This window comes from Tauraco erythrolophus, chromosome 1 (genome assembly GCF_009769465.1).
Source record: "Tauraco erythrolophus isolate bTauEry1 chromosome 1, bTauEry1.pri, whole genome shotgun sequence".
Classification (NCBI taxonomy): Eukaryota; Metazoa; Chordata; class Aves; order Musophagiformes; family Musophagidae; genus Tauraco; species Tauraco erythrolophus.
Window position 1 is genome coordinate 135,837,846 of NC_141465.1, and position 18,345 is coordinate 135,856,190.

Here is an 18,345-nt window from a genome sequence, read left to right on the forward strand (position 1 = left end):
CCAGCTCCTACCGCGCCGAGAGGCGATGAAACGCATGGGTCTTCCCGAAATCCCATCCTTAGCTCCAGGTGACCGTGAGGACATCACAGGAACATTGTCCTTAGGGACAGGAGACACCCAGCCCTGGGGGGACCAGGGGAGGAGGGCGGAGGGAGGGAAGGGACAGCGGAGGAAGGAATACCTGCCGGGGTGGTGCATCTCCCAGCATCGCCGGAGGCACTTTTTGGGTCCTGAAAAATGTGTTTATGGGGGTGTTGGATTTTTTTTTTTTAATGACCACCAGGCTTTTTTTGTGCCCCTGGGACACACAGAGACGGAAACGTCGTTTACGGGACCAGGACACCTCTCCAGCCCCATCCACGCTGCCGAGGCCCTGGCTCACCCATCAACCACCCTCCAGCTTCCCTCATTTTTCCCATCCCCAGCGATAAATCCGTCGTCTTGGGGGAGAGGGGGGGGTTACGAGCTGTAAATAGCAAGCGCTGACAAGCGCCGCTAAAAAACCCCCGAGAAAGTCTGTTCGCAAGTTTGGAACAAGGTGTTCTGCCTTCCTCGAGATGAGTCGTAAAGCAGGGGCCGGAGAAATCCGCAGCAAAGGGAAAGATCACTCACCCGTGCTCCCAATTTTTGCTTACTTACCCGGTTTTCCTCTAAAAAAAAAAAAAAAAATAAAAATAAAGGTGGAGGAGGGAAGGGGCTGAAGGATGGAGGGGGGATGCGGGGTCTTCCTGCTTGGCCTGGGAGTGGGAGGGCAGCGGGGCGGCCGCTTTCCATTCCTCGCCCCCACCTTCAAAAAAATAAAAAAAAAATAAAAAAAAAAAAGGGGCAAAATCTCCAACCATCCCCCTCCGCGGGAGGAAACCACGCCTCCGGGGAGGAAAGTTTATTTGAATGCAACAAATAAAAAAGCAGGGGGTGAGGGAGGAGGAAAAGCCAAAAAAAAAAAAAAAAAAAGGAAAGGAAAAAAAAAAAAAAAGAAAAAAAAAAAGAGGAGGGGAAAAAAAAAAGGGAAAAAAAGAAAAGGGAGAGAGAAAACAAAGCGGGAGGGATGAAACCCGCTGGCAGCCCGGAGGAGGAGCGGGGCCGGGCGGTGCCTGCGGCGGGGCCGGGGCCGGGGCGCGGCGGGGCCGGGGCCGGGGCCGGGGGGCGGGCGGAGGCGGCGGCGGCGGCGGCGGCGGGGGGGGGCAGACAATGGCGGAGGGGGGCAGCGGTCGGGGGGTAGCGGCGGGTCGGTGGCTCCTGCCCGCCTCCTCCCCGCCTTCCTCCTCCTCCTCCTCCTCCTCCTCCTCCTTCTTCTTCCCGGGTAGGAAAGTTTCAGCGTCGATCGCGGAGCAACAACCGGGCCGGGCTTTTGGCAGCCTGGCCCCTTCGGTACGGCAGCTTTCGCTTCGTTTTACCGAGCCGGAGCCAACGGGCCCGGTTCATGCCGGGATTCAGCCACCGTCTCCGCTTCCACCGCCGCCACCGCCGCCGCCGTCGTCGCCGCCGGGCCCGGGGTTAAACGCGGAGCCGCCGCGTTGGCCCAGCGTCCCGGCGATGCGGAAACTCTTCGGGGAAAGCTGCCGGCAACCGACGGGGGGAAGCGGGAACGGGAACGGGAATGGAAGCGGGATGGGGAACGGCAGCGGGGCTGCGAGCGGCACCGGGAGCGGGAGCGGGCGGGGAGCTCCGCCGCCGCCTCCGCCCCGCAGCCGCGTCCCGCACCCGGCGCTCCGTTCTCCCCGCGGAGCTCCGCCGGAGCCCGGCCCGCATTCCTGGCATAACTCGGCTCGACCGCAACCACCCTCCTCCTCCCCATCGCCCCGCTCCAACGGGGAGGATGAAGCGGCGGCGGCGGCGGCGGCGGCGGCATCCCGGTCCCCCCGCGCTTCCTCGGGCAGCGAAGGCGAAGGGCAAAGCGGTGCCCACCGGCACCGCGTCGCCCGGAAGAAGAAGAAGGAGAGCGGTGGTTGGGAGAGCCCGGTGGATGGCGGCGAGGCCGAGGCCGAAGGCTGCGGGAGGGTGGTCCCCCGGCATCCGTTACCCGTGGTGGCCCGCGTCTCCAAGGTGAACATCCTGCCCTTCCAGAGCCCCGGCGGGTCGCGGAGCAGCAGTCGGTATTCCAGCACGGAGACGCTGAAGGAAGAGGAGCAGTTTGGGACCTGTTGGCCCAACCAAGGACGGACTCTTCAGGCGGGTTACGGAGTCTATCGATCCCCCAGTTTCGGGACGAGCGATGGCCTGGCGTGGGGACAGCCGGCGGTCCGCGTCCGTCCTAAGCTGGCACAGGGCATAGCCAAGGCGAAACCGGACTTTGGGAGCGAGAGCCTGCACCAGCTGGGGCTGGAGGGGGAGCAGGCCAAGCACCGCAAGTCCTTGTCCAACCCCGACATCGCCACCGAGACCTTGACTCTCCTCAGCTTCCTCAAATCAGACCTCTCAGAGCTGAAGGTAAAGAAGAAAGGGGTGAGGATCGGTCTTGACGCGGGCTCCGACGGTTGCTCCGGCATCGCCAACCCCTCCCTGGGCAGCCGCGGTGCCACTCAGCCCCCCAGCCGCTGGGCGCCGGGCGAGCGGCCAACGCTCAAGGACCTGACGGCCACTTTGCGTCGCGCCAAGTCCTTCACCTGCTCCGAAAAATCAGGGACGCGGCGGCTTTTCCTACAGAGCACCATGAAGCAGAGCTCCTCCGAGCTCCTCCTGGCCACTGCCGATAGCCAGGACCGGGTGGCTTCGGATGGGGGACAGCAGGGGGACGAGGATGCTCTCCCCATGGTCATCCAAGACCAGTACATCCAGGAGGCGAGGCAGGTCTTTGAGAAGATCAGCAGGATGAGTTCCCAGCAGGACTATGGTTTCATGGCTGAGCAGAAGGACAGCGGAGGTGTGGAGGGCGCCGAGGTGGTGGCACCAAGAGGGACGACGGACATGACCCTTCGGGGACAGGCGGAGAGCACACGGTGTTTGAAGGAAGCAGAGTCGGAGGAGAACCTTGCTCACAGGAAATCCGTGGAGGAGCTGTCAGGTCACGAGTCAAGCGTGACGGACGAAGGCATCGTCACGGAGCCGGAGCCCGTGGGGATGCCCTTCCAAGACCTGCATGAAGTTGTGGATGCCTGGACGCTGCCTAATGCCGGGCTGGCAGCTGGTGACACCGAAACACCACTGCCTGCTCACCCGGCGGCGGCGGTTGAAGACCTTCCAGCTGCCAAATCTGAGACACCGACCACCCCTGGCAGCTTGCGGCGCCGCCGTAAGTTCCCCTCGGCGGGTGCCAATGGCATAGAGACTGGCAGCGAGGGTAGCACTGAGCCCTTGCGCTCCCTGAGCGACCCCATGCCCCACCGGAGACGCTCAGTGGTGGAGGAGGCGAAGAATTTCTCCGTTGACAGCAACCTCCTGGGCTCGCTGAGCGCCAAGGTGGGCATCCCCCAACCCGCCGCCATCGCGGGCAGCGCGGGCAGCGCCGGCAGCGACCTGTCGCTCGGCAGCGATGGGCCGCGGGACTACAGCAGCCTCATCCGAACCATCGTCAGCCAACCCGGCGCCATGGCTAAGCTCATCGATGAGAAGGGCAACGGCAAGACCATCAAGAAGAAGTCGCTGAGCGACCCCAGCCGCCGCGGTGAGCTGCCGGCTGGTGCCTTCGAAGGTCCTGGTGAGGCCATCAGTGAGCTGGAGCCCAGCATCCCACCGTCCAGCAGCGAGCCCATCCTCTCAGCACAACCAGCAGCGCCAAGCACCGGCCACAGCTATGGCTTTGACCCCAAGTTGGCCGATGTGTTGTCCCCTCGCATCGCCCGGCGCAGCTCCAAGAAGCGCTCCAACCGCGCGGCTCACCAGGAAAACCAACCGCCGCCGGTGCCTGCCGTCCTCACCAAGAGCCGCCCGGCCACCAAGCACATCCGTCACACCAGCGAGCCCGCCACCTTCGTCCCCATCACCGTCCCAGAGCCACTTGTCCCCTCCAGCCACCACAGCCACCTCCCCGCGCCAGCTGCCGGCCGCTCACCCGCCAAATCCTTCCCGACCCTCCAACCTCCTTCGCTGGAGGATGTCACCAAGCGGTACATGCTGGCCCTCAACTCAGGTGATGCGTCCCCCAGTCCCAGGGATGGACCTTGCTCTCCACCCGCCGCCCCACCGCCCCGGCTGCCCCAGTGCCCACGACCGTCCGACGAACACGGCCCCAGGACCAAGCCGCAGGTGGTAAGTGCCCATCCACCTTAAAAACACCTTCGTTTCATGGGGTACGTGACTCCTCCAAAGCATTGGTGGCTTTGGGAGTCCCTCACGTGTCCCTCGTCGGGGACAAATTCCCATCCGTGGGCGCGCTGCCAAATGGCCAAGAGCCTTCCCAGGCCTTTCTGGCGGTCCCAAGGGGATGAGCTCTTGTTTGTGGGAGTGACCCACCCAATGAAAAGGCAATTTTTGGGTGGGAAGAAGCGGTGTTCAGGTTAAATAACATGAAATTTTGGTGGGAATTGGGTTTATAGGTAAATATATTATATGCTATATTTATAGAGAGCATCTCCCAGTGATGGTCCTGCTAAACGGGTGTGCTTCTAGCCATCCCCGAGATGCTGAACCAAAAATTGCCTTTTCCTTGGGGATGAGGGCTTCGATGCTTCTTTTTGCTTGGGATTCCCCGTGTCATACCCCTTACTGAGCAAATCAGTATTCCCCCCGCTCCGAAAAAAATCACCGTCCCTCCGCTTGGGACCATGGGCTTTGTCGTGCCGGTGACGGGGGGAAAAGGGGAAAAATACTCTTGAGCATGTGCTGAATATTTTATTGATGGGTGAAGTTTTATCCTGCCCGTGGAAGAATTAATGTTGCTTGGGGGATGCAGAGGCGGTTTGCTCGCCCCGAAACGCGGCCGCGTGTTTTGGGGTCTTTCCCGGGGTGGGTTTTCGGCTGTTGTTTGAAGATGGACTTGGGTTCCCATCGCTCTGGGAGTTTGTGCCGGGAAGTGCTTGGAAGTGCCACCACCTCCTCCTGCGGCACAGCAGCGCCGGCACCCACGGGGCTTTTAATAGCTCCGGGCGAAGCCCAGAAATACCCGTTCCCGTGGGGGATGAGCCGAGAGCTCGCGGGAACGGGGCTGGCAGGACTCTCTCGCCCTGCTTCCATGCCGGTTTTCAGAGGACGGGCTGGACCGTTCCCTTCCAAGAGCCGCCGGCAGCCAAGCGTGAAGTCCGCGGGGCTGAGCCCAGTGGTGTAACCCTTGCTGGTCGGGCCGGTGCTGGGTGGAGAAGGGGTGGTTTTCTCTGCACGCTCCCAAGATCCAGATCCCTGCAGCATCATTCCCTCAAGACATTCTTTTGGGGTCAGGCGTGCCTGCAGCATCTTCCTCCAGGATATTCTCCTGGGGTCCGGCATCCTCACAGTGTTATTCCCCCAAGATATTCTCTTGGGGACCAGCATCCCTGCAGCATCGTCTCCCCAAGATATTCTCCTGGGGTCTGACATCCCTGCAGCTTTATCCCCCCAGGATATTCTCATGTTATCCCCCTAGGATATTCTCCTGGGATCCAGCAACCCTACAACATCATCCCCCCAAGATGTTCTCTTGGGGTCCAGCAACCCTACAGTATCACTCCCCCAAGATATTCTCCTGGGATCCAGCATCCCAGCAACATCATCCCCCCAAGACGTTCTCTTGGGGTCCAGCAAGCCTGCAACATCATCCCCCCAAGATGTTCTGCTGGCATCTGGCATCCCTGCAGTGTCATCCCCCCAAGATATTCCCCCCAAAATTTTCTCCTGGGACCTGGCATCCCTGCAACATCATCCCCCCAAGATATTCTCTTGGGGTCCAGCGACCCCACAGCATCATCTTCCCAGGATATTCTCCTGGGATCTGGCATCCCAGCAACATCATCCCTCCAAGATGTTCTCTTGGGGTCCAGCAACCCTACAGCATCATCTCCCCAGGATTTTCTCCTGGGATCTGGCATCCCAGCAACATCATCCTCCCAAGATGTTCTCCTGGTGGGCTCTGCCCCTCTCATCCAGCTCCTTCTCCAGCTGTTGTCCCCATTGCCGGACAACAGCTGTTGGTGGCCAAGAACAGAGAGCTCTTGGCTCCTGCGTAAATCATCCTTGGAAATAATTTTGGGTGAATTTTGCAGCAGTTTTGCCTGATGTACCAGTTTAGGGCTATTGAAGCATCAAGCGTTACAATTAAGCCAGGTAACGAGGACTGTCCTGGGGCCGTGGCTGGTGGCACCTCGGGGACATTGGCAGGTCCCCAAGGTGGGGTGGTGGCATTTCTTTATGAAGAACTATCTCTTACTGAATTATTAATACGTTAAGCTTCTATAACAATAGTTTATATTAATAATTTATAAAGAGAGAATTTCTCACTCAGGCAGCTCCCCGCGGTGTCCCAGGGACGGTGCCCACCCCGTCACGGCCCCAGTATCAGGGACCCCCGTGCCCCGATGCACCCCTTGACCCTGGGCACTTTGGGATCATTTTGGATGGATTTTTACCAACTCCAGCACCAGCAACTGGGAGCCCAGTTTGGCTGAGCATCACCCTGGGGACATGGACCACCCTGCGGGGCCGGACCCCGGGGATGCTGTGCCTCACCTGGCTTGAACCCGCCGGTCTCGGCGGAGAGGGTGCGAATTTTCCCTTTTAAGGGCAACGCCGCAGCTGGATCTTCAAATCTCTCTCTCCTGCCTTTGAATTTCTTTGTGCCGCAGCCATCGCATAACTGAAACCAGGATTTTTTTTATTATTTTTTTTTTTTATTCTTTTTGATTTCTTATAGAGCGGAGCTGGGATGTTTTATTTCAGATGGCACCAGCTGGGACTGGAGGGGGGACAGAGGGGGACCGAGCCATGCAAGGGAGTTACTTTAATTATAGGCGAGAGCGTCGAGGACCGGATATAACTTGGCACCGGGACGGCTGGCTGGGAGCGGAGATTTACGTGCTGCCCGGCCAACGGCGAAGAAATAAGCTTTATTTTTGATTTATTTATTATTTTTTTTGCCCCTCCTCTCCCTAACTCAACGGAGAGGACCGGCGTCGCCAGGTCGGTCGTCTGCTTGGGGACGCGGTCATCGCCGCTTGGGGATTTTGGGATGTCAGAGCATCCGTCCCGCGTGTCACGGTGATGGTTCCGTCCGTCCTGGGGTCCGTCTCCAGCAGACGATGCTGGGATGGGATTAATTAAGAGGGTCCTGCAAACACGCAGTGATGCTCCCCCAAAATATCCCCTTGGGATCCAGCATCCCCGCAGCATCGTTCCCCCAAGATATTTCCCCAGCCCCCATGGTTTGGGGGTGGCTTTGGTGGCTCTTTGCTGGATTTGGCCACCCGACGTGTCCCGACCGGGAGAAGTAACGTGCCGTTCTCCCTTGGCGGTGGGACTGTTTGTCCTGGGCGCTTTCCAGCCCTCGGCCGTGGGGCTGGAGCCGGCCAAGCCGTCCTGGGTGCAGAAGAACTCCTTCACCCCGTGTCTGATGCTGGCCACGAGGTTTTTAATTCCCCAGGAGCCGTTAGCGGCACGTCCCGCTCCGGCGCACGGCGCGGGGGCCGCGGGATGAAAGGCCGCTTTCAAGAAAGCAAGGCAAAAAAAAAAAAACAACCAAAAAACCTCCAAAAAACTCGAGGCGGAGACGTTTTTCTGTCTCCAGCATCCCATGAGCCGCTGGGATGAGCAGGAGCCCGGTACCCGAGCAAGGATGCGTTTTGGGGTGGATTTGGGGTCCGTTTGGTGCTCGGGGAAGGTGCGAGCGGGATGCCGGGCTGGCGACCCCTCGCATCTTTCTTTTTTTCCTGTGTGGCCAAATCCAGCACGGGATGGAAAATTGGGTACGGCCGCTGCCATGCTCTGTTTGTTGACTTAGCGGCAGTGGGATTAAACAGGAAAATATTGATTTAAAAAGAGCACCTCGCGGGAGCCCGGGAGGCGTGGGAACCCGGCCCCCGCCGCCCCGGCCGCTGCCTTCCCCACCTGCTGCTCCCCGAGCGGGGTGGCCGCACCCCGACAAAGTCAGCGGGGATGGAGGGGGATCCCCGGAGGGAAACAGCGGGGTCACGTTCCCGGGGATGCTTGCGTGAAGCCCCCAGCCTTCATCCCTCCCGAATATCCTCCCTCCGAGCTCGCCCCGGCGTGGCTCAGCCTCCAGGAGCTCGTCCTCGCTTCGGGGACAACTCGAGGGCTGGATCCGTGCACCAGCCATATATTCCTTGGTCAAAGTTTGGCATCTTTGGACCTATTTATCCCTCCGTTCCCTTTCCGTAAATCTCCATAGAAACCAGGTTTTTGGGCGCCGGTTGGGAGTTTTCTTCTTTTTCGCCGTTACTGGAAATCTATAATTAAAGCTGTGGCGGGGGGAAGACAGGGATGGGTGAATCTCAGCTTTCCTTTCCCAGTGCCTGTGCCAACGCTGTGCCCGGTTTTTCCCCTCCCTGGCTCCGCCGTGCTCACTGAAATGCTGGGGTGGGGAAACTGAGGCACACCGGTGGCCCTCGCTGCCCTTCGGAGGGAGGTTGGAGGTGAGATAGAGCCAGGAGAAGCTGGTCAGCACTGGGGGGGACCCACAGGTGATGGGGGTACCTACCAGCGGCACGGACCCACGCTGGGACCACTGGCATGGGGCCAAGCAAGATGGCCAGGGGGGTGAACCAGCCCCAGTCCCCTTAACTCTGCCCGTTTTTGCCCCTTTCCATCCCCTGGTGCCAAAATCCCCTTAACTCTGCCCATTTTTGCCCTGTTTCTTCCCTGGTGTAAAAATCCCCTTAACTCTGCCCATTTTTGCCCCGTTTCTTCCCTGGTGTAAAAATCCCCTTAACTCTGCCCATTTTTGCCCTTTTTCTTCCCTGATGCCCAAATCCCCTTAACTCTGCTCATTTTTTACTCTTTCCTTCCTCAGTTCCACAATCCCCTTAACTCTGCCCATTTTTGCCCTTTTCCATTCCCTGGTGCCAAAATCCCCTTAACTCTGCCCGTTTTTTACTCTTTCCTTCCTCAGTTCCAAAATCCCCTTAACTCTGCCCGGTTTTGCCCTTTTCCATTCCCTGGTGCCCAAATGCCCTTAACTCTGCCCATTTTTGCCCTTTTCCATCCCCTGGTGCCGAAATCCCCTTAACTTTGCCCATTTTTGCCCCGTTTCCCCATCCCCAGGGTTTTGGACGCCTTTGAGTGACGCATAGGACGTGTCTGGTGTCACCTAGAGCTTTCTCCTTCTCCCTTCTTCCCAACACCTGCCCCCGCTTTAATTAAACCCCTCTAATTAATTAGGCAGCAAACTCCATCAAACTCCATCAGAGGGGATGGACTACCAGGGGGATGCACATCCTTGGAGCCCAAACCCCCCAGGGTAGCACCCCATGGGTGGGGGTGCCACATGCCGGTGGCCCTGGCGCAGGATCCGGCCCCGGAAGGAGAGGGTTAGTGCCAGGCTGAGCGCCGTGCCGGGGGCTGGCCTTGGCCCGCGGCCGCCTGGCCCAAAGGTCAGCCTCTTGGCAGGAGCCCGGGGCTGCAGCGAGGGTGGGAGGTTGGGACAGGCTCGGTGTGAACTCCAGTTCCAGCCCAACTGGAGACCCACGGCCCTGCGCAGCGGCTGGGGTGCACGTGCAGGGGTGCACGGGGAGGTCCCTGGTGCAGGGGTGCGTGTGCAAGGGTGCACAGTGGGGTGCCCAGTCTAAGGGTGCTGATGCAGGGGTGCACGAGGAGGTCCCTGGCGCTGGGGTGCGCATGCATCCCTGCACGGGGTGGTCCTTAGTGCTGGGATGCACGTGCAGGAGTGCACGGGGAGATTCCTGGTGCAGGGGTGCATGTGCAGGAGGTCCCTGATTGCAGAGGTGCACATGCAGAGATGCAGAAAGAGGTCCTTGGTGCTGGGTTGACCATGCAGGGGTTCATGAGGAGGTCCCTGGTCCAATAGTGCACATGCAAGGGTGCACGGAGAGGTCCGTGGTCCAGGGGTGCACGTGCAGAGGTGCATGGAGAGGACTTTGGTGCAGGGCTGCACCTGCAGGAGGTCCTTGGTTGCAGAGGTGTACATGCAGGGGTGAACGAGGAGGTCCCTGGTCCAGGGGTGCACATCCAGGGGAGCACGGGGAGGTGCCTGGTGCTGGTGTGCATGTACAAGGGTGCACGGGGAGACCCCCAGTGCTGGGGTGCTGGTGCAGGGGTTCACGTACAGGGGGACACAGGGAGATCCTTGGTACTGCTGTCCATGTGCATCCCAGTACAGGGAAATCCCTGGTGCTGGTGTGCACGTACATCCCTGCACGGGGAGGTCTGCAGTGCTGGGGTGCACGTGGCAGATCCCTGGTCCAGGGGTGCACATGCAGATGTGTATGGAGAGGTCCCTGGTGCAGAGGTGCCCATGCAGTGGTGCACGAGGAGGTCCCTGGTGCTGGTGCAAGGGTGCATAAGGGTGCAGGGATGCCTAAAGAGATCAGTTGCACCAGTTTGCACGTGCAAGGGTGCACAGGGAGGTTCCTGGTGCAGGTCTGCACCCACACAAGGGTGCACAGGGAGGTTCCTGGTGCAGGTCTGCACCCACACAAGGGTGCACAGGGAGATCCCTGGGGCTGTTTGCACGTGCAAAGGGTGCACGGGGAGATCAGCAGTGCCGCTGTGCACCTGCATCCGTGCACGGGGAGATCCCAGGTGCTGGGGTGCATGTGCAGGGGTGCAGGGATAGATCCGGGGTGCTGCACGTGCAGGGGTGCCCAGCGACAGGCAGGGAGGGTGCGGGGCTGCACCGTCACCGTGTGTGCGCATTGCATGGGCTGCTTGGCATTTCTGGGCACCCTGCCTGCACCCTGCCTGCACCCTCCTGCAGCCTGCCTGCACCCTGCCTGCACCCTGCCTGCACCCTGCCTGCACCCTCCTGCACCCTGCCTGCACCCTGCCTGCGGTGCATGCCCAGGGCTTGTGCCTGGGTTTTTCCATGTGAAATTGCACATCCCTGGAGCTTCTGCTCGGAGGAGGTGGCCTCAGTCTCTGATCTGCTCTTGCAGGGAAAGCACCTCTGAGATGTCATAGAATCAAGGAACGGTTTGGGTTCCATCCATTCAGTTTACATCCATCGCCTCGTGTCCTGTCACTCCACACCCTTGTCCAAAGTCCCTCTCCAGCTTTCCTGTAGCCCCTTTAGGTGCTGGAAGGTGCTGGAAGGTCTCCCCGGAGCCTTCTCTTCTCCAGGCTGAACAGCCCCAACTCTCTCAGCCTGACTCCAGAGCAGAGGTGCTCCAGCCCTTGCATCATCTCCGTGGCCTTCTCTGGACCCACTCCAGCAGCTCCATGTCCTTCTTGTGCTGGGGACCCCAGAGCTGAAGGCAGCACTGCAGGGGGGTCTCAGGAGAGCAGAGCAGAGGGGCAGAATCCCCTCCCTCGCCCTGCTGCCCACGCTGCTCTGGATGCAGCCCAGGACACGGTTGGCTTTCTGGGCTGCCAGCGCACGGTGCCGGCTCATGGTGAGCTTCTCATCACCCAACACCCCTAAGTCCTTCTTCTCAGGGCTGCTCTCCATCCATTCTCCACCCAGCCATGTGCACCATTGGTACCCTTCTGTCAAACTCCGCTGGGATGGAAGCTCAAAGCTTTCTGCGTCTTGTTGCTGTGGCGTTGATCCATTCTTGCCGGGGTTTTGAGATGTAGAACCTTTTCCAGGGATATTTCCAAAGCAGGAGGTTTCCTGCAGATGCCAATCCCAATATGATGGGAGGGACCAAAGAGGTGATGCGCTGAGGTCTCCACTTGCTGTGACTTCATTGCTGAGCTCTGTCACCCGTCCGGTGCAGGCAGGACCCGATGGAGCAGTTCCCGCAGCTTCGGAGCTGCAGCTGGGACTTCTCCTAAGTTCAGGATGGAGAATGGGTGCCGTCACACAAAGGGAGGGTGCAGGGGGGCAGCACTGGGGTTTGGTCTGTTCAGAGTTTCTTCCCCTTCTCCCAGGGCTTTCCCCTGGAAAGCAGGGGAAGAGACTCCCTTCCTTCCTACCATCCCTCCCTCCCTCTATCTGTCTCTATCCATCTGGCTCCATTCATTTGTCCGTCTCCATCTACCCATCTCCATCCATCTCCATCCACTCATTTCCGTCCATCCATCCATCCATCCATCCATCTCCACCCATCTCCATCCATCTCCATCCACTCATCCATCCATCTCTGTCCACCCATCTCCACCCGTTTCCATGCATGCATGCATTCATCCATCCATCTCGACCCATCTCCACTCATCTCCATGCATCTCCACCCATCTCCTTTCATCTCCTTCCACCCATCTCCATCTGTTTACATCCATCCATCCATCCATCCATCCATCCATCCATCCATCCATCCATCCATCCATCCATCCATCCATCCATATTTCCACCCATCTCCACCCATCTCCTCCCATCTCCATTCATCTCCATCCACCCATCCAGCCATCCTCCTCCACCCGTCCTCCCCCCCATCCAAACCAACTGGCCCCACTGGCCATACAGGCATGATTTTCAGAGTGGGCATGGTCCATCTTCCAGGACATCTCCTCCTGAAGGCATCAAGCCCAGCTTGCTCAGACAAAACCCACTAAACCAAATACATTGCGATTCCCACCGTGGTGTTTCCAGTCCAGGATGTGTCTGGAGAAGACAAATCAGCCACTTCCACCCCCTCTCTCTGAGAGTGGCTCTTTTTAAAGCTCTGATGGTTGGTCCCGGTGGGGCTGTTTCTCCGGGCTCCTTCGGTTTCCATGGAGAGGATGGGTGAGGAATTTCAAAGGGAATGGCTCCAGTAAATGAACTCTTCTCTAAAAATAGCGTGTTTGCTTTTGGGTCTTTGGGAACTGCGGCCCGGCCAATGGGAGGGAGAACGAAAATCAGCATCTGGGTTAAAAAAATTCCAGTAACTCGTGCCTCATCCAAACTCCCGTTGGAGCTGCTGGGCTTCCGGGGGACAGAGGGCTGGTCCCAGCCTGCCCAGTCCCTGCCCACACTGGTACCAGTTGCTCTGTGACCACCGTTGATGGTTGCAGATGGGGGTTGTCCCCAAGATGCGTGTCCTCCTGTGCCTTATGTGGATTGAATCCCTTTAATTTGAGGGGTAGAAGGTTGATGGCAGGAACGCGTTGGGCTTGTGTGACCTTGTTCTTGGTCTTGTGTGACCCTTGTTCCGCGATATCCCAGAGGCCCTGGTCGTGTCTGGTTTTGGGAACCAGGGGATGGCCACCACTATGTTTCACCCCACTGGTGACATCCAAGGCACCAGTGAACCCCACAAGGACATCTCTGCAGGGATGTGCTGGGGAAGGGACGTCTTTGATGCTGTCCATCACCAGGAACCACCATCACGATGTAGGGATGGCCACCACCTGGTCACCTCCGGAGGAACCACTATCCCAACGTGGGAATGGCCACCACCAGGTTCCCTCCAGAGAAGCCACCATCCTGATGTGGGGATCACCACCACCAGGTCCTCCCTGGAGGAGTCACTACCCTGACATGGGGATGACCACCACCAGGTTCCCTCTGGAAGAGCCACCATCCTGATGTGGGGATCACCATCAGGTATCCCCTGGAGGAGTCACTATCCTGACGTGTGATTGGCCACCACCAGGTCTCCTCCAGAGGAGCCACCATCCGAACATGGGAATGGCTACCACCAGTTCCTCTCTGGAGAAACCACCGTCCCAGTGTGGGGATGACCGCAACCAGCTCCCCTCCAGACGACTGACCATCACAATGCAGAGATGGCCACTACCGGGTCCTCTCTGGAGGCGCCACCATCCCAACAGAGAAATGGCCAGAGCCAAGTCCCCTCTGGAGAAGCCACCATGCCAACAGGGTGACGATCACCACCAGGTCCTCTCTGGAGGAGCCACCATCCGAATGCGGGGACATCAGCGTCCCCACATGGTTCCCGAGGCTGGAGAATGTTTCCTTGGCGGTGCCGTGGAGTTGCTATTTGTGACCGCGTGTTCCCAAGCCCGCCGGTACTCTCCAAAAAAAACAAGAAGGGAGTTGTTTGCATGGGAAGATTGGCATCTCCAAGCCCGGGATATGGTTTCCTGCTTTTTTTAGCCGGAGTAGCAGCAGACTCGTCGGCCTGCCCTGATTTGGCATCCTCCTTCTTGCTTTTTTTTTTTTTCCTTGTGGAAGGGTTTTGTCCTGACCCCTCGGCAGAAACACCGTCGCTAGCGGTAGGAGATCGGGTTTGGTCCTTTTTTTGATTTTATTTTTGGTTGCCCAAAACCCTGGTGAGATGGGATGTAGATGGCTCAGAGCCTCAGTAAGCGGAGAGGGGACTCGTCCCTTGGTCGTCCGAACCCGGCGCAGGTCAGTAGATGCCGAAACGCCCTTTTTTCACTCCCCCCCTCCCACACCGGGGTGTCGCTGTGACAATGACACGGCACGGAAGGCGTGACGTGACGTGGGATGTGGACGTTCCTGGTGATCTCCCCCCCCACCAGCTCCCTGCCACCCTGGTTGCAGCTGTGCTGGGACCCGTTGAGTGTGGGGTGCTGTGGGGCTGAGTGTCCGTGGGGCATGGGTGACACTGGGGATGGAGGCTGGCGGGGGCACAAAAGGAGTCTTCTCCTCGTGGTTGCACTGAGGCTGCTGCCAAGATGGATCCAGATGGGGGAGGCATGAGAAGGGCTGGGGCGGGGGCATGGCACGGGCTGTTCGGGGCTCCTGTATGTCTACCAGCTCCTGGGTGTCCATCAGCTCCTGAGTGTCCGTCAGTTCCTGGGTATCTGTCACCTCCTGGATGCTTGTGGATTTGTGGATGCCTGTAGACTCCTGGTAATTGTTGGCTGCTGGGTGTCCATCAGCTCCTGAATGCTCATGGAGTCCTGGGTGTCCATCAGCTCCTGGATGTTCATGGAATCCTGGGTGTCCATCAGCTCCTGGATGCTTGTGGATTCATGGGTGTCCATGGACTCCTAGTACATGTTAGATCCTAAGCATCCATCCATCAGCTCCTGGATGTCCATCAACTCCTGGTGCCCGTCAGCTCCTGGATGCTTGGGGATTTGTGGATGCCCATGGACTCCTGCTACTTACTGGGTTCTGGGTGTCCATCAGCTCCTGGGTGCCCATCAGCTCCTGGATGCTCATGAAATCCCAGGTGCCTGTCACCTCCTGGATGCTCATGGAATCCTAGGTGCCCATCAGCTCCTGGATGCTTGTGGATTCGTGGGTGCCTGTGGACTCCTGGTACCTGTTGGATCGTAAGCACCCATCCATCAGCTCCTGGATACCCATCAGCTCCTGGGTATCCATCAGCTCCTGAATGGTTGTGGATTCGTCAGTGTCCATGGTCTCTTGGTACCTACTAGATCCTGAGCATCCATCAGCTCCTGGGTGCCCATCAGCCCTGGGTGTCCGTCAGCTCCTGGATGCTTGTGGATTTCTGGGTGCCCATAGATTCCTGGGTACCTGTTGGCTTCTGAGTGTCTGTCAGCTCCCAGCTGGGTAGGGGATTCATGGGTGTCCATGGACTCCTGGTACCTGTTGGATCGTAAGCACCCATCCATCAGCTCCTGGATACCCATCAGCTCCTGGGTATCCATCAGCTCCTGAATGGTTGTGGATTCGTCAGTGTCCATGGTCTCTTGGTACCTACTAGATCCTGAGCATCCATCAGCTCCTGGGTGCCCATCAGCCCCTGGGTGTCCGTCAGCTCCTGGATGCTTGTGGATTTCTGGGTGCCCATAGATTCCTGGGTACCTGTTGGCTTCTGAGTGTCTGTCAGCTCCCAGCTGGGTAGGGGATTCATGGGTGTCCATGGACTCCTGGTACCTATTGGATCCTGGACATCCGTTAGCTCCTGGGTGCTCACGGGATGCCCATTGGCTTCTGGGTGCCCATGGACTCCTGGGCGTCTGTTGGCTCCTGGGTGCCTATAAGCTCCTTAGTGTTGCCAGGTCCTTGTGCCCGTCAGCTCCTGCGTGCCCAGGGCATGGGCCATTTGGGGCTTGTGGCTCCTGGGCATCCATCAGCTTCTGAGCATCCATCAACTCTTGGGTGCCCTTTGGCTCCTGGATGCCCCTTGGCTTCTGGTGCCCCCTGAATTCTAAGTCTACATGGACGCCTGGATACCCATCAGCTGCTGGTGCCCATTGGCTCCTGGTGCCCATCAGCTCCTGCATACCAATTTGCTCCTGCTGCCCATCAGCTCTTGGATGCTCATTGGCTCCTGAGTGCCCATAATCTCCTAGATACCCTTTGGCTCTCGGGTGCTCATTGGCTCCTGGATACCCATGAAATCCTGATGCCCATCAGCTCCTGGTGCCCATCAGTTCCTGATACCAAATGGCGGCTGGGTACCCATCAGCTCCTGGGGGCCCTTTGGCTCTTGGGTTCCCATTGACTCCTGGGTGCCCGTCAGCTCCTGGATGCCCTTTGGCTCTCAGGTCCCCATTGGCTCATGGATACCAATCAGCTTGTGGTTCCTATCAGCTCCTGGGTGCCAATTACCTCCTGGTGCCCATTGGCTCCTGGTGCCCATCAATTCCTGGTGCCCAATGGCTCCAGGGTGCCCATCAACTGCTGGTGCCCATCAGTTCCTGGTGCCTAATGGCTCCTGGTACCCATCAACTCCTGGTCCCACCAACTCCTGGTGCCCAATGGCTCCAGGGTGCCCATCAACTCCTGGTGCCCGTCACCTCCTGGTGCCTAATGGCTCCTGGTGCCCATCGACTCCTGGTGCCCAATGACTCCTAGTGTCCATCAGCTCCTAGTGCCCAATGGCTCCTGGTGCCAATTGGCTCCAGGGTGCCCATCAGCTCCTGGTGCCCATCACCTCCTGGTGCCTAATGGCTCCTGGTACCCATCAACTCCTGGTCCCACCAACTCCTGGTGCCCAATGGCTCCAGGGTGCCCATCAACTCCTGGTGCCCGTCACCTCCTGGTGCCCAATGACTCCAGGGTGCCCATCAACTCCTGGTGCCCAATGACTCCTAGTGTCCATCAGCTCCTAGTGCCCAATGGCTCCTGGTGCCAATTGGCTCCAGGGTGCCCATCAACTCCTGGTGCCTATCACCTCCTGGTGCCTAATGGCTCCTGGTACCCATCAACTCCTGGTCCCACCAACTCCTGGTGCCCAATGGCTCCCGGGTGCCCATCAACTCCTGGTGCCCGTCACCTCCTGGTGCCTAATGGCTCCTGGTGCCCATCGACTCCAGGGTGCCCGTCAACTCCTGGTGCCCAATGACTCCTAGTGTCCATCAGCTCCTAGTGCCCAATGGCTCCTGGTGCCAATTGGCTCCAGGGTGCCCATCAACTCCTGGTGCCCAATGACTCCTGGTGCCCATCACCCCCTGGGTGCCAAGCCAGCACCCTCCTGGGAACCCCCCTCACCTGGATCCACACCCCATGCCACTAGGCACCCAGAGCACCTCCTGCCCACATGTCCCGAGCTGGCACCCGGCGCTGATGCCAAGGGGTGCCAGCATCAGCCACCCTCCCCCCTGCCTTCCCTCTCCCCCCAAAATCCCAATAACTCCTGATTGTGGGGTGCTGCGGGATGAGGCTTGTGCCAGCGGCGGAGGGTGGCGGTGGGGATCCAGGGGTGCTGGCGAGTCAAGGGCTGGCATCACCCTGCGTTCAGAGGGTGCTGGGAGGCGGCGGAGAAGGAGACGGGTGGCGGGGATGGTGGGGGTGGAGAAGAAGAGCGTGGCTGACCTCAGCATCTGGAAAGCCGCGGCCCTGCGTGCGGAAAACCAGAGGCTCCAAAAAAAAAAACAAAAAACCCCAAATCTTCCATATTTGGTGAAAGCTGCTCCAGGGCCGGCGAGCGACACGAGTTGCGCGAGGGCTCTGCAAAGGCGCCGGGGGGACGGATGGTCGCGGGACGGGGAGGGGTGGGGGGGACACAAACCCTCATTCCGAGCGAAAATCCCCCCGGGAAAATCCCCGCGACACATTTTAAGGATGAAAGTTGCGTTGCTTTGGGGGGAAATGAAGCTCCCGCCGTCTCCCCGCTCCCCATCCCGCCGGCACCGCTTGCGGGGACAGCACCGGGATGCTCAGCATCCTTCATCCTGCCTCCGATAAATTACTCCCAACTCCATGATTTTTTTATTCCTGCCTTTTTTTTCGCGCACTTAAAAAGAATCTGAAAGAAAAATTACGGCTGGGCCGCGTCCTCCCGCGGGGAATCACCGCAACCGAGAAGTCAAAGACGGGAAAACAACTGAATTCTTGGAGCATCTGCTTGGGGCTGAAGCTCTCCTCCTCCTCCTCCTCCTCCTCCTCCTCCTCTTCCTCCTCCTCCTTCTCCTCATCCTGGAGGCGCTTGTGCCGTTGGGTTTCTCCATGGGAGCATCCCTGAACAAATCAAAGCTCCCCTCCGAGCTGGGAGCCTGGGAAAAACCACGACGGAGGGAAAAGCAAACATCTCCAGC

The 18,345-nt window shown here is 58.9% G+C and overlaps 1 protein-coding gene across 2 annotated transcripts in view; it reads left to right on the top strand.

Moving 5' to 3' along the window:
* Positions 1 to 1,191: 1,191 nt before the first annotated feature.
* The window catches only part of ARHGEF17 (Rho guanine nucleotide exchange factor 17), a 39,463-nt gene continuing 22,309 nt past the window's right edge, over positions 1,192 to 18,345 (top strand). For both annotated transcript variants that reach the window (XM_086615170.1, XM_086615178.1), the window contains exon 1: positions 1,192 to 4,188. In XM_086615170.1, the coding sequence (XP_086471296.1) occupies positions 1,192 to 4,188 (2,997 nt within the window). The remainder of the gene's footprint in view (positions 4,189 to 18,345) is intronic.